At 35.7% G+C, this 24780-nt stretch overlaps 2 protein-coding genes across 2 annotated transcripts in view; one reads left to right on the top strand and one right to left on the bottom strand.

Moving 5' to 3' along the window:
* Positions 1-1222: 1222 nt before the first annotated feature.
* On the bottom strand, positions 1223-2535 carry Rga (CCR4-NOT transcription complex subunit regena). The gene has a single exon (XM_090373759.1). It carries the CDS (start codon positions 2480-2482, stop codon positions 1223-1225), a length of 1260 nt encoding a protein of 419 aa, XP_090229885.1. The 5' UTR covers positions 2483-2535.
* Positions 2536-2704: 169 nt separating this feature from the next.
* LOC150086173 (MYG1 exonuclease) overlaps positions 2705-24780 on the top strand; it is a 97574-nt gene continuing 75498 nt past the window's right edge. Inside the window, exons 1-3 of the mRNA XM_090374816.1 lie at positions 2705-2836; positions 14048-14137; positions 24396-24480. Of these exons, the coding sequence (XP_090230942.1) occupies positions 24432-24480 (49 nt within the window). The 5' untranslated portion in view covers positions 2705-2836; positions 14048-14137; positions 24396-24431. The remainder of the gene's footprint in view (positions 2837-14047; positions 14138-24395; positions 24481-24780) is intronic.

Here is a 24780-nt window from a genome sequence, read left to right as displayed (position 1 = left end):
ATTGAAAATCGGATTTTTGGCAACCCTTTCCTTGTAAATCTACCTTCTATAGTGTGACAAATGACTGCAAACTGATTTTGCGAAAATATTCTCCTACCTTCTTTGCAATGCTATGCACGAAGTAGAAGCTGATATCAAGGTCTTCCCACTGAATAAACAAACCTTGATCTTTTGACTGACTGACAAATTGTGTATATTATGTGTAGCTATAAGTATGTATGGGTATGTACATACTAAATGTTAGCAATTATATATTTTTCTATTATTCCATAATGATAATTACTTCCACCTTAGTAAAATCATTTTTTTTGTACTGTGCATTTGAAAAATGGGGTAATAACCTATCCAGCACCCAACCTTAAAGCTGGAAATAAGTGATATTGTGAACTTTCCAATTTCAGCAATTAATCTCAGCTGCTACATTACAAAAAAGGTGGGAAAAAAGTTTTTTTTACACTCCAGGGCAACCATATGGCAAGAGGAGTTAACTATTATGACAACCATACAATGGCACACAGTTAACAGCAGACCCCATATTTTTGTGTCCTCTGGACTTAAAGATATAACTGAAAACATATATATACTACTGCTCTCAGATGGCATACATTACTGATGTAAAAAATAGCAAATTAAAATAACACATAATACTATCGAGTTCCCTTTATTGCACAGATTCTTCCACATCTCACTTACTGGCTTAATTATAATCAGATAGCTTTGAGTGACCATTGATTGGAATAAGGTTCCCCTATCCAGAAGTATACTTTCCAATTTAATTGAACTGACAGCAAAAAGAGTTGCTTAGTAAAATTCTGTTTCAAAATGTACTATTGTTTCGTTTTTCAGTAGTTAAGTTCTTTAATTCAGACTTTATGTATTCAAATATCTTCTGTACTGAAATTATATGGAACCATTACTTGTGTCATATTTTATAAATTAAAAATGGTTTAAGAGGTTACTGTATAAGGAATGGCGATGTTTTGTGATCTTTAAAATTAAATGGAAGGGAATGGAATGAATAACCACTTGTTTATTTTGTAATAAATTTCATTTTAAATCATTTAAAAATTAATGACCCAGAATTAAAAATGCTCAATTTACATGGAAAAATACATAGCACTTAATCACTATGTTTTGTAATTACTTATAAATTAAGAATATTTACACTCATGAATACAATATTTATTTCACAGAATATACAAAAGTTGTAAGTCATATCTGCCTATGTTGGATGATAGTGAGGTGATGGCATATGAGGTCTTTCCTCTAACCTCTCATAATCTAAATGGAATTCTTTGGCTACTTTTCTCCAATTTGCTGCATCAAAAAAGTAATACATTCCTCTTTCAAAAGTGCCAGTCTTTTCAGTTGGTACCATGCCAGGGACCCTAGTTATCCACACTCGCTCATCTTTATGGAATCTCCAGTCTCTGTTATATAATTCAGCAGCGGCTGCCAATTGCAGCAGATCACCACTGAACATATAAAATAGATAAAACAGCAAGTCCTCACCATATCTGTTTAATTTAATTGGCGCCAGTTTATCTCTAATAGACTGATTAACCAAATATTCAGAGGGCACAAGATAATCAATATCTTGAGGCCTACAGGGTTGCTCAGCCCATGGTCCACCAAAATTAGGATATAAATTTTCTGGAGTGTTGAGATTCAGGCCTAATGTGGTTAAGTCACTGCCTAATGCAAGGGAAACAAGATTAGGATCAGTTTCAGCTGCACGAATAAATGTAAGTAGCCCAACCATCCCAAACTGATCGGTAACCATTCCAGGTGGGATATTTGTTACTCGTCCATCTTTTGATGTTTGAATTCCATGCTTCAGAATTTGTGAGTTTTTATCACTAAGGAAACGAGCTGCTTCCTTTGATGATTCCAAACATCCTCCTCCACCTGGTAATTTGATATTCTCTTGGCTATTATCCTGATTTTGACTCCCAGGTAATGCAGGAAAATCTTCACTGTGAATTTGAAATTCACTGGAATCGTTTGTTGGCTGCTTTACCATACCTACATATGGGGGTCTACCTGCCATTGGATTAGGATTTGAATTTGCATTACTACTGTCCGAATTTCTGTTTGTAAGGGAAGGAAATTCTGATAAGTCCAATGCTGGAGTATTTGAAAACGAATTTTGAATCCCACTACTTAACATATTTTGTCCTGGAAATCCTCTAGAACTCTGTGAAAGGCCAAAGTTTGATAGTCCTGTCATACTACTTCCGACCCTATTGGGCGAAGGTTGCTGTGGCAAATTGTTGGGAAAACATATGGGGAAGTTACCTAATGTAGAGCTTGTGGGGGTTACATGTCCCGGTATATGATTTGTATTTCCCGTCAATCTTCCAGTGAACTGCTGCCCACTTAAACTTCGTGGCGTCTGAGGGAGGCCTAGAACACCCATACCCAACGTGTTCCCTGACGGTTGACCGTACCCAAACGGATGAGACGACGAAGGCGATGTCATATTAAATTAATAAACTTATCCTGTTTTCTTTTATACTTTAAAAGTATTTTTACTTTTACACTTACTCATTATTACACATATTCGGAAATTTTAAAACATCTAGATATAGTCTTATTTAATTAATCAAATCGCATAATTCAGTCTGAAACTAATGTTTATCACTCCTGGCTCCGCCATATTTTATGGCAACTTTCATATACTATGACATGGTGCGAGATTACCAAGGCACACTATTGACTAGCATTTACGCCAGTCAATAGTCTCGTCTACAGAAGCATAGCTGGGAATCACCGAAAAAATAAAAATAAAAAATCACTGTATGCGTTGGGAAAGCAAAATTTACGATAATCAAAGGTGAGTTAGTTACTTTTCTGAACTTTCAAAGGGAGATAAACATAACATTTTGAGAGATAAGTTGAATTATCAAATAGCAAGTTAGCTGTGCAGTTTCAATATATCATTTTCTTTTGCTAGTCAAGCAGAAACAAAGCCTTATGGAGAATCAAACTTGAGGCAACAGTAGATAGTTCATATCATTATGTATTTTAAGTTCAGGTTAGCATGAAGGAATTAATATAAACTTTCAGGGATGCCTATTTTTGCATTAAAGTAAACATTCATCCTACCCTCTATTTAGAATTCATCTAAAGTAGGTATTAAAAAAAAAAAATCCATGGGAAGTACATTTTTCTTGCGTGGGCTCATCCAAGTTTTGCCATTTCCATTCTTATTGAATGGGATACCACTCATCACATGGAAGTTGACTTTATAATGATTATTTCTCTACCAATATATGTTACTTCATCAATGAATTCAGCTAGATTTTACCAGCTGCCCCTGATCACTACGCATGTGTAAATTTACGTACCCTGGACGTCACCATCTTGAGAGAAGGGTCGGTTTCACATATCCTGTCGTAAGTTCCGGTGTTGACAGAGCGCCTCACTACTATAAAGTTGTATAGTAGGTTCCAGGAATCTCAGGTGGGAATATCACTATGCTAGTCACGTGTGGTTTGAATAAAAATCTTGCAGAATGTGTTGGTTGGTGGGGGCATTTTCTATCCCCAAAATTGGGGGTTATAGAATTATACATTTTATCGAAGTTAATATTTTATATTAAAAAAATTCAAAAAATGTTTTCTACACTGGTTTAGTGGTGCTGGTCCACTTAGTTTATTCATTCTGGTGTTACAAGCGAGCCAGAGTATATTAAATTAGAAAATTTGATTTATTATTCAAAACAATACTATAAAAATTGTGCAGCCTGCATATACTTATAGTGGTATATTTTTTTAGATATTTGTAATCTAACATATTCAGTTTGGTCAGTATTGGCAGAATGATACAAGGAAGCAAGCTTATAAAGCATCAGTCAAAAAAAAAAAAAAAATTCAATGTATTCCAACAGTCAGCTTTTTTCTAGCTGAAGTCAGATTTCTACAGGTATCTGTTTGGCAGCCATCCAGCCTGTGTGCAGTATCAGAATGCTGCTTTTTAGTGTGCAATAATCACCTTTTTGCTCCTGTTTGCATAATTCCTGTATGTTGTACATAAACCTATGAGTTGTTTTAGGCAACTTGTCTGCACCGCTTAGATTTTATACAGTCGTCATATTGGACTATACAATTACCCCCAAAATGGTATGTTATTATGGGTTTGCTGCTATTTAAATGCAGTACCTTTCATTTATCAATATTAAACTTCAATTGCAATTTTTGAACCCATCTGCTTATCGTATCTAGAGATTTTGAATTAATGGCATTAACCACCCTGGTCACTTTTATATCATCAGAAAATGTAGATATTAAACTTGAAATACATATATCAATATCATTAATAATTATTAAAAACAGTAAGGAACTCAACACAGAATCCTGTAGGACTCCAACTATAACATTTCGTCAATGAAAAGCAGTGGCCATTTATAACTGTTTTCTTCTCTTACTATTTAACCAGCCCTTTTAAAATTTTTGAGTGTATGGTATAAATGTTTCAGCAGATAATGGATTACAGATATTGTAACAATACATGGCATTCTTCCTCTTGTTGAGACTACACACATGAGGGATCATAAATTTAAGTTGAGGAAGGATAGATGTGCAGAAGTTTGCCTTCAGCCAGCAGATGGTTGATTGTGGGAACAGGCTTCCATCTGTTGTGGAAGTGAATGGTTTGAATAAATTCAAAGAACTAGCCATTCTTGGAGGGCATGGTGAAATGTATAGTGTTTTTTTTTTTTTTTTTAACTGTTGCTATATAAGCTTGCTTTCTTGCAACATTTGTCACTACTACTGTTACATAAGGCTGTTTTACCATTATTCTATATATAGAAAATAATATCAACAATTAATAAGTTAATCCTTGACTATAGATATGCAGTCTGTTATACATTAAATGATCTAAACCCTGTGATCCCCCCCCTAATTAAATGTAACATTTTTATATTTAGCGTAGCTTCAGATTTTGTAATAGTTTGATGTAATTATCATAAAATTGCCTTGACCGTACATATTAGGAATGCAGAATTGGAATTTGGGGAGTACAATGTGTACAGAAAGGATAGACAGGATAGGAAGGGAGGAGGTGTCATGCTGTTAATTAAGAAAAACATAATCAAAAGAAGTGCATCCAGTTGATATAGATGAACAGTGCACTGTTGAGTCAGTTTGGTGTGACATAAGCACTGCAAAAGCAAAAATAAGAGTAGGAGTGTGTTATAGGCCTACAGACTCGAATGAGTACAATGAACAATTGTACAGAGAAATAGTGGGCTAGTAAATCAAAATGTCTTATAATGGGGGATTTTAACTTCCCAGATATTGACTGGAACTTGTGTGGGTTGATCACTCACACACTAGTAAGACTTTTGTAGATTTATTGGATGATTGTTTACTGCAACAGCATGTTCGAGAGGCAACAAGAGAGGGTAATACTCTTGATCTGGTTATCAGCAGTGATCATTCGTGTATTAAGAATTTTCAGCTAAAGGAACCACTAGGTGGCAGTGATCACAGTGTACTGATGTGGGATTTACTTAAAGATATAATTACCATCAGGGGTAAAGGAAAGGGTTTTTGCTTCTGTAAAGGTGAGCACAGTGGTCTCAGACAGTTTTAAATTCTGTACAGTGGGATCAACTGACGATGTTACCAACAGTAAATTCTAAGTGGGAAGCATTCAAGGAATTAATCATGGAAGCTACTAAAAGTTTCATACCTATTAAGAAATATTGTTCAAGGTTTAGGTTGAGGAAGGTTATCAAATGAACTAATGAGACTCGTGACAGAGAAGAAATATGCATGGGATGCATGTAAGTTATCAAGCAACTCAGAAGCCTATGGCAGATATAAGCTAGTCTGTAATCAGGTCACAAAGGAGGTTAGGCAGGCGAAGGCAGATTACGAGAAATCTTTGGCAAAAGATGCTAAGAAAAACAGCAAGGATTTCTTTACTTATATAAACTCTAAAAGAAAGGGGATAAATCTGATTGGTCCACTTGATATCGATGGTTCGACTGTTGATGATCCTGCACAGATAGCAAACAAACTGAATGAGTATTTTGCATCTACATTCACACGTGAGGAATCATTACAGTTTGAAAATGGAAGAAGGTTATCAAATTGTAGCAGTGTGCTTAATGATTTTGTAATAACTGAGAGCAAAGTGGAGGAGAAATTGTTGAAGTTAAACATAAGAAAGGCACCTGGGGCGGTTGGGATCTATCCAGTTATATTAAAGGAGGCGGCAAAGCAACTAAGCAAACCCTTATCCATAATTATGAGAGCATCCTTGGACTCAGGGGAGGTCCTCACGGACTGGAGATGTGCAAATGTATCCCCAATTCACAAAGGGGGATCGAAGGGTAACACAAGTAATTGCAGACCAGTTAATTTAACTTCTGTTCCGGATAAAATAATGGAGTCACTGGTTAAAGATGCATTGCAGGATCATCTAGACAAGACTTCAGTTATAGCTTGGATACAGCATGGGTTTGTTAAGGGAAAGTCTTGTCCTGCAAATTTGATAGGATATTATGATGTGGTTACAAAGGAACTGGATGCAAAAAATAATTTTGATATCATATATTTGGATTTCAGGAAAGCTTTTGACACTGTTGCGCATGGAAGACTATTGTACAAATTGGAGCAGAATGGTATTAAGGGTAAGTTGCTACAATGGATAAAAGGATGGTTGAGTGGGAGGAGACAGAGGGTGGTGATTAATGGGTGCTGCTCTTCGTGGAGTCCCACAGGGTTCGGTGTTGGGTCCTCTGTTGTTTTGTATATTTATCAATGATATTGATGAAGGTATATCAGGCTTAGTGTCGAAGTTTGAAGATGATACAAAGGTTGGCAGGGTTGTTAATGACAGTAATGGCAGTGTGCTACTGCAACAGGATCTAGATAATTTGGGCAGATGGGCTAAGAAGTGGCAACTGAAGTTTAACCTTGACAAATGCAAAGTACTGCATATGGGTAGAAGTAACCCCAGAGAAACGTACCAACTGTATGGTACTACACTTAAGGTGATAGAAAATGAAAAAGACCTGGGAGTAATCATGCAGTCAGATATGAAGTTTTCTATGCAATGCAGACAGGCTGCCAGGGCAGGTCATGGGGTTTTGTCAATGATATATAGGAATTTTGCTAGCAGGGAAAAGGTGATTGTCCCTCTGTATAAGGCAATGGTCAGGCTACGCCTTGAGTACTGCGTACAGGTCTGGAGGCCTCATTTTAGGAAGGATGTAGATTTGCTTGAGCGTGTACAGAGAAGGGCAACAAGATTGGTGAGAGGAATGAAGGGATCCTCTTACCAAGAGAGGCTTAAGTTCTGCAAATTGCAGTGGCTGGAGACTATGCACTTGTGCGGTGATCTGATTGAGGTGTATCTGGCCTTGAATGGGTTGAGCACGCCGAATTCTGATGGGATCCTTCCACTTGTTCAGATTACAAACCTAAGGGGGCATAAATTCAAATTAAGAAAAGACGATGTAGAAAAGATGTGTGGAAATTTGCCTTTAGCCAGCAGGTGGTTAATTGCTGGAACAAGCTTCCATCTGTCGTTGTGGAGGTTGATAGGTTGAATAAATTTAAGGAGGAACTGGACAGGCATTTGGAGGGAATGGTGTGTTTTTTTTTTTTTTTTTTTTTGGCTGATGCTGCATAAGCTCATACACTTACTTTCTTGTATCACATGCCACTACTACTACTACTACATTTGTGCTTCGGGAACTTTCACAAAATTTCACTTGAAAAATAAATTGTGAATTGGTTCCTTCAAGAATAGTTATTCTAAATCTAGATCAGTTTTTCCAACGAACCTAGAGTTAGAAAAATTCATAGTAAAGTGTGTGCTAATTATTCTACATGATGCTTGTGATCAGGCTATCTTGTTTTTGAGAATTTTTATTTCGTTGAATATTCAGGTTGTGTGTGAAATTTCATATTACTTAGTTGATATAGTTTGTTGTGCATTATGTCTATGCAAATGTGCTTACAGACCAGTTTCCATGTTGTGTAAGCTGAAAGACTTTGCATAATTGAATAGTCTTTAAGAATTCCACATTTGATGGGTTTGAATCTAAGCCTCTCTGAGTGAAACAGCTGTACAGTCACAGAGAATGATCTGATGGCTGTGCTTTCTGTACTACTTCATTGATTCTCCTCCTTCCCATGCTTACAGAGGCTTTCAGAATAAGCAGTTTGATCTCTCTCTCTTTTTTTTTTTTATGGTGATTAAAAAATTAGTGCTAAATTCAGGAATGTTCTTTATTTATTAAATATACCATCAGAAAACATGTGCACGTGTTTTTTATTATATGTTTAATCATCATGTTCATGCTCAAAATTAACTTCAGTGTTGAAATGGTATAAGTAGTCTTTGTGAAAAATATGAGAAATCAGTTGGAGTCTGTGAAACTACATACCTTGTTAATGGAACTGTTTTTATGTCTATAGTTGATGGCTAATCACTGAAATAATATTACAGTTTTGCAATTTTAATTGTTAATTGCTGTACTGTTTAGGTTTGTCATGAATATTATTTGTGTGTGTACACACACACACACACACACACACACGCCCCTTTATATATATAAGAAATAGAAATAATTGATAAAGGAACACAGTAAGATGGGAAAGTTATTAACAACAACGGGCCAGGCCTAATTTAAGAAGGACATTCCTTCTTTTCTTATTCTCGATATCTTCGCCTCTCTTTTTTTACTACTTTTTCCCCCGTACCTTGTATTACTTCCCATTTCTATGCTGCTGCCTGTTACACTTTTTTAATTTAACAATTTTACAGTTTTGCTGCCTGTTACACTCTTTTTTAATTTAACAGTTTTACACACTGCGTTGGGGCTACCTCACTCATGTTTCTGGAGGTTTCAATAATTTTGTTTTTTTTCTAACATTTATTATTCAATAATATTATTCTTTAATGCTACCTCCATCAGCATGGGTTTGTATAGAAACACGGTGTTTTGGTACATGATCGGGTGTAGTTCCCTGATGAAATACCTGATCTATGTACCATTTATTTTCATTATTATTCTCATTTTTATTTTCATTTATTACTATTTTTTAATATGCATTAATTACCACTTCCTTTCTAGCTTTTGTAAATATGATTTGGCTTATTAATTCAGCCATTATTTACACTTAATTTATTAGGTTCTTAACATTCTTATCTTCTTCCATTAGGCCTGGCATATTAGTATTAGTAACGGCCGCATGGTGCAAGAAAGCCTATGGCTTATGCTGCACCAGCCAAAAAAAAAAAAAAAAATCCGAACAAAACAATGATAAAAACAAAAAATAAATAAATAAATAAAATAAATAACTAAATAATAATAATTAATAAATAAAAAAAAATAAAAAATAAATAAAAAGGAAATTAAACCTATCATCCTACGCTTCCCTTACCCGAAAGTACTATCCAGATGACCTTTGAATTTCCCCAAACTGTCGGCCTCTACCACCCATGAAGGCAACTTATTCCAGTAATTTACAACTCGCTGGCTAAAATAAAACTTCCTGCAGTCCAATCTAAACATTTCCCCCCGTAATTTGAATTTATGTCCCCTAGTTCTAGCATCATTTATAATCTTGAAAATTTTGTCCTCATTCATTTTACTGATGCCTCTCAGAGCCTTAAACACCTCAATCAAATCTCCTCTAAGGTGTCTAGTTTCCAAACTCTGCAAACCACATATTCGAAGTCTTTCTTCATAAGGACGCCCTTTTGCCGATCTCACCAGGCGAGTTACCCTTCTTTGCACCCTTTCAAGAAGCTCGATGTCTTTCTTTAGGTGCGGTCTCCATACTTGAACACAGTATTCCAAGTGTGGTCTTAACATAAGCCTTATATAATGGGATTATCACGTCCCTATCTCTACTTGCAAAAGTTCGATAGATCATCGATAGGACACCATGGGCCTTCCTTGCAACCTGTTTACAATGCCCAGAGAATTTCATGTCTGACTGTATCGTAACACCCAAGTCCCTTTCCTCCAGTACTGGGTTTAGTTGAACTCCACCAAGTGAATACGTTTTTTGGGATTACTGTTTCCCAGGTGTAATACCTTGTTGGATTAAAGCACAGCTGCCATTTTTCTGCCATTCCTGAAGTCTATCTAGGTCTTCTGAAGAAGCTCAGCTTGACAGTGATCATTAACTACTCTACCAATTTTAACATCATCTGCAAATTTAGACATCACGTCCTCTATCCCTTCATCAATGTCGTTTATGAAAATTAAAAACAACAGTGGTCCTAATACTGATCCTTGGGGAACCCCACTTCTTACATCAACCCAATCTGAGGAATAGCCATTTATCACAACCCTCTGCCTCCTGCCCTGAAGCCATCCTTCTATCCATCTAAGGATTTTCCCAGTGATTCCAACCTGTTCCAGCTTATAAAGCAACCGCTCATGTGGGACTGAGTCAAAAGCTTTGCTGAAATCTAAATAAACAATGTCGAAATTATTCCCTAAATCCAGCTCGTGAGTGACCCTTTCGAAATAGCGAACCAGGTTTGTTAAACATGATTTTCCCCTTACAAAACCATGCTGGGTATCCTTGAGAATTTCAATTCGATACAAATGATCCTGAATTCCACCCTTGATCATTGCCTCCATGATTTTCCCAACTACTGAAGTCAGACTGACAGGTCGATAATTTCCAACTTCACTTTTAGAGCCACCCTTATGTATGGGAGATACATTTGCACTTTTCCAATCCAAGGGAATCTCCCCAGAGTCTAGTGATGCTCGCATAATTAGCCTCAATGGTTCAATGCACTCGCTTGCCGCCTCTCTTAAGATTATAGGGTATATTCCATCAACTCCAGGAGCCTTACTGGTCTGTAGGCTTGAAAGTTTTTTCATTAAACTGATGTCTTGAATAATATACTGCAAATTTCATCCTATGACATATTGTACTGTTGTGAAAAGGTGCAAGATACTATGAAAAACCTTAGGAATGACAATGAACATGGATCTGATAATATTTAGGTTTCTGCAAAGGAAAAGCATATAGCTGATGAGCCGAAGCCTAAAAAACAAAAAGGATCTGAAGAAGAGGAGAAGAGCATGTGCCTTCGATTATACTAGAGAATAGTCGATACATGTGCCTAGAAATGGAAGAAAGATACTCTTCACTTTTGAAACTTGAATTTTTTCAACTCCTTTGTAGTGAAAGATATGATCAGTATGTGAAAACCTTTCCTGATGGTATTCTAGAAAAATTAAAGGATTTCCATGGATCAGATTTTGACTACGTGCTTGAAAAATGAACTAAAAGTACTCTTTTCTTTTGATGAATTTGCGAGGAAACCAGTGCATCACCCATTAAAATTCATGCAAGATAATCAACTTCAGGTTGCATTCAAGGAAATTTATAAATTAGTGGAACTTATCATGACGACTCTGAGTTCTACTGCTACAGTCAAGTGTTATTTTTTGGCTATGAGAGAATACATACGTGTTATAGAGAAACACAAATGCAAGAAAGGTTATGCAGCCTAAGTTTACTTGCCATTGAAAATACATTGCTGGTGGAACTGAATAAAAGACCTTCATTTTATGATGATGTGTTAACACAATTCCTAAGGCAAAACAGGAGATTATAACTGGTGTATAAATAAATAAGTAAAATGAGTTTTTTAAGCCTTTCTTTGATTCAATCCAGAAAAATAATATTTTTCCAAGTGATTACTTTTTGAGATTTCTGTGCATATATGGTTGTATTTAAAAGTCGTAACAAAATACAGATAATTCGTGCCTCACTCTAGTATTTGCCAATGATATTCTAACCCTCTGTAAACGCTCTGTGCTTCTCACATAAACTGCATGCATGACGAATAGTTACTGTTTATTTGATGGGGAACCTTTATGTTATCCATAATTATGGACTGTGTAGTTAAAATTATATTAGTTAGTAAATTAAAGTATTGTTGTTGTTGTTGTTTGGTTTTTAGGAGCATTAGCAACTAAGGCCATATTGCTCCGGGATATGCGGTGGTCATTCCCTGACCTTTCCACAAAGTATTCAAAATTATTCTACAATTAATTGCATTGGACCAATTAAGAAGAGAGCTGCTGCACTATGCACTCTTAAAACTTTCACACGTCGATAAAAATGCAATTGTGTGTTAAAATTAACACGTGAATCTCCCCCCGCCTCCAATAACTTTCCCATCTTACTGTGTCCTCTATCAATTATTTCTATTTCTTATTTTATAGTTGTATCCTGTTCTGTAGCCTTGCGCATCCAGGTACATTTCTTTTCTTTTCCTTTTTTCCCCCTTTTTCCTTTTTTATCTTTTTTTACCCCTGTTTTATATACTATATATATATACACACACACACACACACACACACACACCCACACCTTTTTTAATTTATATTCTCTCTTTCTGTTATTTAGACCTATAATAAGGGCATTATCAAAACTTAGTGGATGAATATTTGGTAAACTTTTACCACTATCTAGAAAGAAATGTTAAAAGCAAATATAGATTTAAATTATTTCAATTGACGTTTGCCACCGAAGTAAAAAAAAGCATATGGGTGCATGTTTGCCTTTGTGTAAATATTTAACTATACTGGCAGGAGAGTGGCAACAAATCTATTTAAAGTGGTGGTGAGAAAAGTTTTATATGAGCATTTCCCAGAGTCTTGAAAAGTACAAGTGATCACTAGTTAGTGGCACACTGAATCCTAGGCAGGCCAAGGAAGCTAGTAACTCTAGGCACGTTATCCTCGTTCATGCAGAAATTCTGTTTACATTATTCACCCCAGGGGCTCACATCTGGTGAGTATGTACTTGGCAAACCCAGGGTCCTGAGCTGGATATCATCATCATTCTTCTCTTTCTTGGTGATTCCTTTCTACTTCTCACTCTCACGGTAACTCGGGAATTTTTTTTGGCTGGTGCAGCATAAGCCTCAGGCTTCCTTGCACCATATGGCTAATAATAATAATAATTTCTTTCTTCTAGCTTGAATAAAGCAAACTGCTTGTTTCTTTTAAATGTTTGTGTGCAAAATCTGAACTCTTCAATCCAGTTTCTCTCAAATCCATGTATTGAGGTCATTATTCCTAGATATGTCAAAGAAGATAATGTGCAAATTTCTTATAAAACTGTTCGTAAATCTTCCACTTCCATTTTGGAAGTAGATTACCACACTAGACAATCACAAGGTTATTCTGACTTTGAAGCATTTCTGCTGCCAAGGTCATGGGGAGTCAAGAGGAAAAATTTTTAAATTTCATCAATTGGCAATGTGCCATTTTAAAATTTGAAATTTTTTGTGAACAAGTTTCCAGTACTTCTCAATATAATTGAAGATAAATAAATGAAAAATATACATTTTGTAGCATCAGTTTTATAGTTTCAGTGGAAGCAGCTGCTAAGTACTACTGTATTATGAAAGAAGAAAGAATTGATATACAGTGGTCCTCATTTGGGGAACTGACAAATGCACACGGAAGGATAAAATATAATAATTTAATTCTTAAAAGCATTACTGTACTGGTAAACAATCCTTTGGTAGTATTTTAATATAAAATGTATATGAGCAAAATTTAATTTCAAGTCCAAAGTCTGAACTTCAAAAAACTTTCTGCTTTTTTCCTGAAAATCTCCTGCTTTCAGCTTTTTCTAAACAAGGTCCTGTTTACAATTATCTAGTGTCCATATTTTTGAAAGCCAGAAGCTGGCAGCTTTATATTAATAAGCAGAGCAAACCTATTATAAATCGTGCCCAAAATTTGTTAGAGTATTACAAAAATAATTGTATAAATTCTCATTGATAACACAAATGTTTGTGTTATGAATAGGAATTTATATTTAACAAGGTTAATTATATTTGCTGCACTTTCTTTCAATATATATTTTTTTTTTCATAACACTCTTATTTAATTTTTTTTACTGTTAAAATTATGTGAAACTTTGTAAGGAATAATAATGCAGAAAGGCAGATCATTTTTTTATATGTGGAGATATTTGTCATTTGTGATTGCTAATTTGAGATTTATGCATGCTATTCTACTGTGTAGGAAATTTTCTATATACAGTATGTTGACTTCAGTGGACCATCAGTAACAAGCCATGTTTGTTGTTGGTTTTTCTGCTTCCATTGTAACCAGGTAAGTTATTCTGTTGCAGTTGAATACAAATAACATCTCAAAAAAATGCTCTTTTTGTAAGATTTGCTTTTAATTTAAAATGAAAGTTTCATTTTTACGTGAAATATGTTGCTGTTAATTCTTCTGAAATAATGCTTCTTAGCTGCTGCAATGTGCAGTTGCTGTTAGAGCTGATTTTTCCATTCTCCCTTTCTAGCGAAGTTTGCTTAAATGATTTGGATTTTGTAATCCTTAATAAGATTTATTGACCAATTCAGTTCTTTACAGATTGTACAATTTGCGATGTATAATTTCTTTAGTAACGAAAGAAATATATTTTCTTTCGTTACTAAACATAACAAATATATTTTTGTTAATATATTTGTATAACTGATTTATAACTAACTTAAGTGTATATAATTTCTTTGTATATAAATTTTTTTTATCAGTTAAATACAAGCATTTTGATTGTGTCTTTATATAGGGTGGGTATAAAATAATTTAACATTTAGATCTACATACATAATATATAATGACTGTTTTTTGTAAAGCCTCAATTTAGATAGCTACAAATATTGTCAAAAATGCAGTCTTCCTTAATTATTAATGAGATTCAAGTAATGAAACCTGCTTGGAACCTCTTCATTTTTCTCTGTTTAGATTAATATCAGTAATGGCAAATGATGCAATAAAGCAAGCTTGTATGGAGTCACTGGTAAAAGAATTAATGCAGGATCATCTAAACAGGGCTGCAGTTGTACTTAAGACATGGGTTTGTTAAGAGGAAATCTTAATAAGGGATGACAAGTAATAGATTACTTGTCCTTCCCTTATAACAGTTTGTTTAATTCTTCCTTGAATTTATTCAAACTATCCCCTTCTACAACACCAGATGGGAGTTTGTTTCAAAAATTGCCACCCACTGGTTGCAGGGTAGATATGTGGAAAGCAAATTTCCACGTATCTTCCCTGCAACCATCCTTTCTCAGTTCGAATTTATACTTCCTCATGTGTATAGTCTGAGCATGAAGGTGGGTTCCATCAGCATTGACCTTACTGAATTCATTCAAAGCCTTAAACACCTCTATCATTTCTCCTCACAAGTGCCTGGTCTCCAGATGCAGTATGTTGCAGACTGGAGGCTTTTGTGGTAAGAGTATCCTTTTATTCTTCTGACTACTCTCTTTGCTCTTCTGTGTATCCATTCAAGCAGATCTACATCAATCCTAAAATGAGGCCTTCAGCACTGTACTCAGTACTCGAAATGTGGCCTGACCAATGCCTTATACAGTGGGGTAATCACTTCTTTATTCCTGCTTGCAAAATTCCTGTATATCATTGACAAAACCCCATTAGCTGTCTTGGGGATACTGCTCAAAGAACTTCATATCCTTTATGACTGCTTAGTTATTGCCAAGGCTTTTTCATTCTCCAATAATCCCAGATTAATGTACCAAAAAGTTAGTACATTAATCTGGGATTATTGCTCCCCATATGAAATACCTTACATTTGTCAATATTAAACTTCTCAGCCCATCCGCCTAACTTGTGTAGATCTTGTTGTCATAGCATATCCTGATTAATGTGATTAAAACCCTGCCAACCTTTGTATCATCGGCAAACTTCATGAATATCATTAATAAATATAAAATGTTCCTTCATGAATATCATTAATAAATATAAAAAACAACAGTGGGCCAGCACTGAACTCTAGGGGAATGTGCTAATAACATTATTCCAAGATAAGCAGTGTCCATTGATAACATCATCGCCCACCCAACCATCCCTTCATCCATAGCATTAAGTAATGCCACACTGCTCCATTTTGTACAGCAGTATATATGTGCAACAGTATCAAAAGCTTTCCCAAAATCCAAGTCATCATCATCATCATCAGCCATTTTCAATCCACTGAAGGATGAAGGCCTCTCCAGCAACTTTCCAGTTCCTTCTGTTTTGTGCACTGGCCATCCATTTACTACCAACAAACTCATGAATTTCATCTATCCATCTCCGCCTTTGTCTTCCAGGTTTTCTTCTAGCTCCTCTTGGGTACCATTCTGTTATTTTCTTAGTCCATCTGTCATCATGTCTCCGAGCTATGTGTCCTGCCCAAGACCATTTTAGTTCTTTAGTTTTGATAAGAATGTCCTTTACTTGAGTTTGCTGCCTAATCCATGTGTTTCTCTTCTTATCTAACAGTCTGATTCCCAATATAATTCGTTCCATTTTTCGCTGTGTAGTTCTCAGCTTCTCTTCCATTCTTTTGGTGAGTGCCCAAGTTTCACTTCCATAAGTCATGGTGGGGAGTATACATTGGTTCATTATTTTACGTTTCAGACAAACTGGGATATTGCTCTTCAGTATGTGACTATATTTCCTGAATGCTATCCATCTAAAATTTGTTCTTCTCTTGACTTCCAGCCATTTATCATTATTACAGCTAATAACTTGTCCCAGATAAGTATATGACTCCATCTTTTCAATTACTGCTCCTTCAATCATAATTTTCCTTTCTGTGGCATATTTGTTCATCATTACTTTTGTAGGCGCCTCCGTAGCCAGGTGGGAAGGAGCAGCAGTGCGTAGCACACCCTTCTTGATTAGACCGGGGTTCGAGCCCGTCACCACCAAATACGGAACATGCGGAAAGGTCAGGGAATGACCACCGCACCGGAGCAATATGGCCTTAGTTGCTAATGCTCCTAAAAAACCAAATAACAACAAATAACAATCATTACTTTTGTTTTAGCCATATTCATCTTTAGTCCAAAATCCCTACTAACTGTGCATAACTGATTAAGATTTTCCTCTAATTCTTTGGGATCGTGGCTTATGACCACAATGTCATCTGAAAATCGTAAATGGTTTAGGTACTCTCCATTCACATTGACTCCTTTCTGCGACCAGTCTAATCTTCTGAAAGCTTCCTCAAGGGCAGCAGCAAACAGCTTTGGAGATATTGTCTCCCCTTGTCGAACTCCTTTCTCAATTTTAAATTTCCTACTGTCTTTGTCTAGTCTAATAAAGGAGGTAGCACTCATATATTTTCTTCAAAATCATAATATATGGGGTATCTATGCCTTGTCTTTCCAGTGCCCGAAACATTGCCTTATGCTGTATGGAGTCAAATGCCTTTTCATAATCCACAAATGCCAGGCATAATGGTGTTTTATATTCATTTGCTTTCTCCATTAGCTGTGACATTACATGAAGGTGCTCCATAGTTGAGAATCCTGTCCTAAAGCCAGCTTGCGCTTTCAGTTGATTCTCATCAAGTATTCTTTCTAATCTGTTAGTAATGACCCATGTGAACAACTTGTAGATGTGGGATAACAAGCTAACTGGTCTATAATTTCCAATTTCTGATTTCTCCTTTCTTATGCAGCAAAACTATGATTGCATTATTCCAGTGCTTAGGCATCATACCTTTTCTAATGCACTTTGTGAAGAGCCTTGCCAGTTTTTGTGTTATGTCTCTTCCTCCCAATTTTAACAACTCTACAGTAACTTCATCTTCCCCAGGGGCTTTCTGATTCTTCATTTTCTTCAGTGCATGTTCTACCTCATCAGGAAGAATATCGGGTATGTCATATGTGTTGCTACTTTGCAATCCATCTTCCCCACTGTTGGCATCATTCCCCTGCTCCTTGTATAATTCTCTATAGTAGTCTTCTGCTATTTGAATTATGCCTTCTCTGCTGTTTATAAGTACACCATCACTATTCTTCAGTTTCAGTATCATTTGTCTTTCTGTATTACTGCTTATGGCTGCTGATTTAAATCCTTTGTTTTCCCTTAATGCTTGTTCTACTTTTCTTGTGTTAAATCTTCTTATGTCCTCCCTGAGTCTCTTTCTAATGGCTTTGCATAACTCAGTATACTCAATTTTCTCCCTGTCAGTGTTTTTCTTGCTCTTCATTTGTCGTCTTCGGTTCATCATGACAAGTGTTTCTTGACTAATTTTTTCTTCTTTGGATTTCTGTTTCCCTATAGGTTTCTTGGGCTTTATCACTTTCAGAAAGTTGTAATATTCCTGGTCGATATCTTGGTCCTGAGCAGTCTGCAGAAGCACAAACTTGTTCTTAAGTTCCAGTACATACTGCTTTTTCTCCTCCTCTGTTATTTCAAAGACCTTTGTATTATTTACTCGTCAGTTTTTTCCTTTCCTTTCCTACATCTATATCAAGTGTACATCTTACCATTCTGTGATTACTTCCAACATTTACCTTATTCAAGACAGTAACATCATTCACAATATATCTTCTGTTAGTGAGGATGAAGTCGATTTCATTAGTAGTTAATCCATTCGGACTCTTCCACGTCCACTTTCTGTTCACCCTTTTCTTGAAAAAAGTGTTCATTACTGACAGTCCTTGAGATTCTGCAAATTCCACAAGTCTTTCATTTCTTTCACCAATTCCAAAATTTCCTATAGTTCCCCTTTCTGCGCTGTTTTGTCTTTTTCCAACCTTAGCATTGAAGTCCCCCATAATAATAGTGTAGTGGGTTTTCTGCTCATCTAGAAGACTCAATTTTGGTGTACATTTCTTCAACCTCTTCATCATCATGGCTCAATGTTGGTGCATAAATCATTATAATCTTTAGCTTGTACCTCTTAGAAATCTTGAGTATTAGTCTTGACACCCTTGGTGTGATGTACTTTTGAATTCTAAAATGTTGTTTTTAAAATCTTTATGGACCAGAAACCCAACTCCACCTTCACTCCTTTCACTGTTTCCATTGGTATACAGCAGATTTCCACTTGATAAACTTATAAGTGATTCATTTCTTCTTCTTGTTTCAGCCAAACCGATGATATTCCAATTCACATTTTCTAATTCCTTTTCCAGCTCTAATATCCTGTCTTCACTGAAAATCCAAGTATATGATATCAAAATTACTTTTTTTGCCTCCAGTTTCTTTGTTCTTCTATCATTGTATGCAGTCAAATTAGTCAGACAAGATTGCCCTTTAACAAATGGATGCTGTGACTGCATTCCTGTCCATATGGTTCTGCATTACTTCTTTAATCAGTAGCTCGATTTTTTTCCCTGGAGCAGAAGCTAAGCCAACAGGTCTGTGATTACTCATATCATCCTTTGATTCTACTTTGCGGATTGAGGATACATTTGCATATTTCCAGTCCACAGGGACCTCCTTAATTCAAGAATGCTCTCATAATCACGACTAAAGGTTTCCTTATCTCTTTTGCTGCCTCCTTTAATGTAATTGGATAGATTTCATCCATCCCAGAAGCCTTACTTCATTAATTTTTAATGATTTATATTCCGCTTTCCTTTCAGTTATCACAAAATCATACAGGCTCCCTGTTTGAATTTGACAAAATTTTTTGCATCCCCATCCCTGAAAAAATTTTTCTTAATTAAATGCAAAGTACAGTGGATTCCTGTTATTTGGGCCACCGGTTAATTGGGGCAGCCGTTTATTTAGGGCAAATCTTAAAAAACAGAACCCAATCGAGAAAATAGCCAGGGTTTACTTTGCTTAATTGGGACAGCATGCCGTTTAATCGGGGCAGGAGACCACAGCACTGGAGATTACCCTACAATTGTCTCTGACGGTACCCCATGGTTCGGTCGAAATTCTGGAGCTCACAACCATAAAACAATAAAAACAATTAGCAGTCACCTGTTTATTGGGCTTTTCTGTTAGTGAAATCTATCATAAACAGACAGTAAACTCGATCTTACTGAATATGCGATAATACCAACATCTGGAATTCTGTGGGTTATTATGGTGAAATGTGTTTACACTTCCATGAAATTTTTAATCATATAAAAAAAATTTATTTTCAGATCTTCTTTTCATTCCTATTTTTAAAGCTTTGTAACTCGTTACTCCGTTCTCACTTGCACGTATTGTGTTACTTGCAATTTGTGTGTGCCGTGTTCTTTATTATTGATTGCTTATCTTTTTTACTGTTTTAAATTTTAACCCCAGCCCACAAATGTCACTGAACAGAAATGTCAACTAGTTAGTATGTACATATTACAGTACGTATTAATTATTCCGATTATCACATATATTCTTCCGATTTTCACATATCATTTAATTTTTAATTGGTAAGGTAATAAAGGGTAAATTTGTGTTTAATATATCTTTACTTTTATAGCCTGTGGATAATATTCCAGTCTCCAGGTGCTGCAGTTTCAGAACTTAAGTCTCTCTTGGTAAGAGGATCCCTTCATTCCCCCTCACCAATCTTGTTGCCCTTCTCTCTACACACTCAAGCAAGTCTACATCCTTCCTAAAATGAGGCCTCCAGACCTGTACACAGTACTCAAGGCATGGCCTGACGATTGTCTTATACAGAGGGACGATCACCACCTCCTTTTCCCTGCTAGCAAAGTTCCTGTATATCATTGACAAAATCCCATGACCTGCTCTGGCGGACTGTCTGCATTGCTCAGAAAACTTCATATCTGACTGCACAATTACTCCCAGTTTTTTTTCATTTTCTACCACCCTAAGTGTAGTACCACACAGTTGGTACATTCCTCTGGGGCTACTTCTACCCACATGCAGTACTTTGCTTTTGTCAGTGTTGCCACTGATGTCAAAGATGTGCTGAGAAGTTGCCACTTCTCAGCACATCTTCCCAAATTTTCTAGATCCTGTAGCAGTAGCACACTGCCATTACTGTCATTAACAACCCTGCCAACCTTGGTATCATCTGCAAACTTTGACACTAAGCCTGATATACCTTCATCAATATCATTGATAAATATACAAAACAACAGTGGACCCAACACCGAACCCTGTGGGACTCCACTAATAACATTAGTCCATGAAGAGCACCACCCATTGATTACCATCCTCTGTCTTCTCCCTTTTGTCCATTGTAGCAACTTACCCTTAATACCATACTGCTCCAATTTGCACAGTAGTCTTCTATGTGCAACAGTGTCAAAAGCTTTCCTGAAATCCAAGTATATAATATCAAAGTTATTTTTTGCATCCAGTTCCTTTGTAACCACATCATAATATCCAATCAAATTTGTCAGACAAGACTTTCCCTTAGCAAACCCATGCTGTGTCTGAATTATTGCTGCAGTCTTGTCTAGATGATTCTGCAATGCATCTTTAACCAGTGACTCCATTATTTTACCCGGAACATAAGTTAAACTGACTGGTCTGTAATTACTCGTGTCACCCTTTGATCCCCCCCCCCCTTTGTGAATTGGGGGTACAGTTGCACATCTCCAGTCCGTGGGGACCTCCTCTGAGTCCAACGATGCTCTCATAATTATGGCTAAGGATTTGCTTACTTCCTTTGGCGCCTCCTTTAATATAACTGGATAGATCCCATCCACCCCAGGTGCCTTTCTTATGTTTAACTTCAACAGTTTTTCCTCCACTTGCTCTCAGTTATTACAAATTCGTTAAGCACCCTTCTACAATTTGATAACCTTCTGGCATTTTCAATCCTTAATATGATGATGTCGTAAAATAGTTGGATGCGAGAAACATCTTAGACCTTACATAGCTGGATAAGCTTTTTATATGATACTGCATGATGGTAACTGTATAAACTAGAGTGTGTTTAAATTACAGGGATGATCCTCACGTGGATTGAACTGGCCCCTAAGGACAGAAGACAGAAGGTAATCTTAAATGTCTATATCAAATAGGGTCCCTTTTGTTTTTAATCATCTTTAATGACACAGATGGAGTATGGGGAATCTCTCAAGGTGTTTGATGATTTGAAGCTAGGGAGGGTGGCTAGTGACCAGAACCAAGCTATGCTGCTTTAACTTATTGGCGATGATATAGCACCTGACAGGTGCCTTTATGAAATAATGATCCTGTGTTAATAGCTAATCAATGATTAAAACTCTGAAATATTTTCTACCTTCCTAAATATAGTCAAACTTTTACTGTAATGATTTCTGGAGTGATTTTTTACTTTTCTTAGAATAATTGCACATGACAACCTCTCAGATTCCTTGTTGTCAACTTTGCAATTATTTATGTGAACAGTAGCAGTTGACATGAAATGATAACATTGCTATAAAGTTTCAAATCCTTTCCCACTAGTTCTATTAATACTTGCAGTCTTACAAGAGTTGTATGTAAGACTACAAAACCAATAACATAAGATATGTTATTGTTTTTGCATAATATGAACACAGTATTCTCTGATGTCAGGAAGCAGCATATGTTACCTTGAGATTTTGCATGCTTACAGCATATAAAATTTAAAATAAATCTGAAAGAGTGGAAGTAGTAGTAGTATCAAATATGTTTTTTGACATATTTTAAAAATATTTATATACACAAGCAAAAATATGTTGAAGACTAAATGCACAAGGCATAATATGTTATGGATAGAAATTAACTATATAATATCGGGTGTAAATACACCATAGTTTACCCATAAGTTTAACTACATATGCAGTGTTAACGGCATCATTTAGATTTTATCTCATATTGTGGCTACATTCACAACGAGATACCGCTACTTCAAATAAATAATGCTTCTCTAGTACAGGAGACTACTGTTATTTATTCTCATTGGGCACCACCCAGGCACGTTTCGGAGCTTGTTGGCTCACTCATCAGTGGGCGGGCAGGTACCCTGATAATGCAGTCATGCCATCATGGTTGCGAAATTAATTCCACAATATGAGAGATGCCAAATGGTGAAGATAATGATAATATGTTGAAGACATACAAGGCATAATATGTTATGGGTAGAAATTAACTATATAATATCGGTGTAAATACCCCATGGTTTACCCATAAGTTTAACTACATATGTAGTGTAACAACATTGTTTAGATTTTATCTCATATTGTGGCTACCTCACAACGAGATACCAGGTATTGCACTACTTCAAAATTATTATTAGCAGAAATGGGCAGATTAAATGAGGTAAAAAAAATTTTTTTTTTTTACAGTTACCATGTAAGCTTTACTTCCTTGTATCATTTTGCTAATACTAAATGTAGGCTCTTGTGCTCTACATTTAATATGAGTAAGACATTAGGGGGTTACAGTGGAAAGAGACTTAGGAATTAACAGTATAAACAGATTTTATATGTAGCGTAAAGACTGCAGTTAAGGTGAATGTTGTCAACAGTTGACAGATGTGTATGTGTACAACTGACATGAATCCATAACTCCACATTAGTGATGAGCACAGGAAGAGGTTCAGTATAATGGACTTCAACGAGTAATGATTGTTGGCGCAAGGTGGGGAAGTTGTCCATCTTAGAGACATATCTGGTGAGCTGTTTCCAGCCTATTGTTTTTGTGTGTGTTTCAGGAGCTTCTTCCTGCCTTGTTAATGATTTATTTGATCTTTGCAAGTAGGGAGAAGGTGTGAGACTAATACTACACTTAGAATATTGTATTCAGTCTGAGGATTTATCTAATAAATGACATGGAAGTTACACAGATGGTGACTGGTAAAGAGCGCTGAATATTGTCCATTGGAGGAATGGCATAGGTGTGGTCTCTAAGCTTGGCAAAGCTAGACAAGTTGTGGGAGATCTCATTGAAACATATAAGGTCTTGAAATGAAATGAATAAATAAAATGAATGAGAGGAGGTATCTTGTCACCAATAGATGACACAAGTACCAGGGATACATATATAACCTTAGCAGGACTCTGAATATCTTTGGATAGCATTTTGTAGATAATTGGAGTTGAATACCTGCCAAGGTGGCTGAGGTGTAGAATTTGGTAAAGTTCAAGTGGAATTAATTGTATCTTTTTTGGCAGTGGAAAAAGGTCACTTTTTTGGCAGTGGAAAAAGCATGAGTGATTGCGAATTTTTTTTTTCTGCATAAGTGGAAAACGTCTGCATTCTACGACTAATACATTTATTTATTATTAATTTTATTTTAAAGTTGATATCTAAGTAAAATAAAGTAAGAATTACCACTTTTGTATATTAGAAAGTGCAACAGAACTTACCGAACAGATAATGGCTCTTTTAAAATAATTTTGAATGACATACATTAAAATGAACTTTTGGCATAATAGAATGATTTTTTTGGTACAATAGTTGATTCTGAATTTTACAACTTGGAAGAAGAAGAATACAATTGTACACTATTGTAGCTCACTCTACTCTATTTTTGGATACATTTTAGTTGTCAGAAATCAGTAATGAACTTTTATTACCAAATAATGAATATCAAGTGTATTGCAGAAGTGGTTATTTGTTTCAGTACAAAATAGAGTTTGTATAATAATATATAAACTAGTTTCTAACAGTAGTATAATTTTTTCCTTTACTATCCCAGACCAGTTACAAAGAAACTACTTGGAAAACAATTCTAATGTACAATCACTATAAGAAGTTAAATTCAAGCAACCTTATAAAAAACGGTGAGATTTTGGCATGCCTTTTAGTTTTAACTGATTGTATTATTTATATTAGGTCCTTTGCATATTTAAATACAGCAAAGCTATTTCAAATTACTCACTGAATAGAATAACTAGGATTGTTTATATATTCTGTATTTATACACTGCAAATATTTTAAATTAAATGTATGCATAGATAAATTGATCATTAGCATGTATATGTGAAGTGGTGGGATTTTAAAACAGTTATTTCTTTCTTTGACTTCTGATGTGCTTTTCTTGTGATTATAATTTTCTGAGTTTCACTTGGTGGTTATTCTTA

Source organism: Mastigoproctus giganteus, chromosome 5, assembly GCF_048544385.1.
Source record: "Mastigoproctus giganteus isolate SK-2022 chromosome 5, ASM4854438v1, whole genome shotgun sequence".
Taxonomy (NCBI): domain Eukaryota; kingdom Metazoa; phylum Arthropoda; class Arachnida; order Uropygi; family Thelyphonidae; genus Mastigoproctus; species Mastigoproctus giganteus.
The sequence above is the reverse complement of the archived record's forward strand: the minus strand, read 5'-3'. Positions and strand labels throughout refer to the sequence as shown.

What these genes read in the sequence shown, in the direction of transcription:
- Rga (XM_090373759.1), bottom strand. Translation starts at nt 2,482, where the DNA reads ATGACATCGCCTTCGTCGTCTCATCCGTTTGGGTACGGTCAACCGTCA.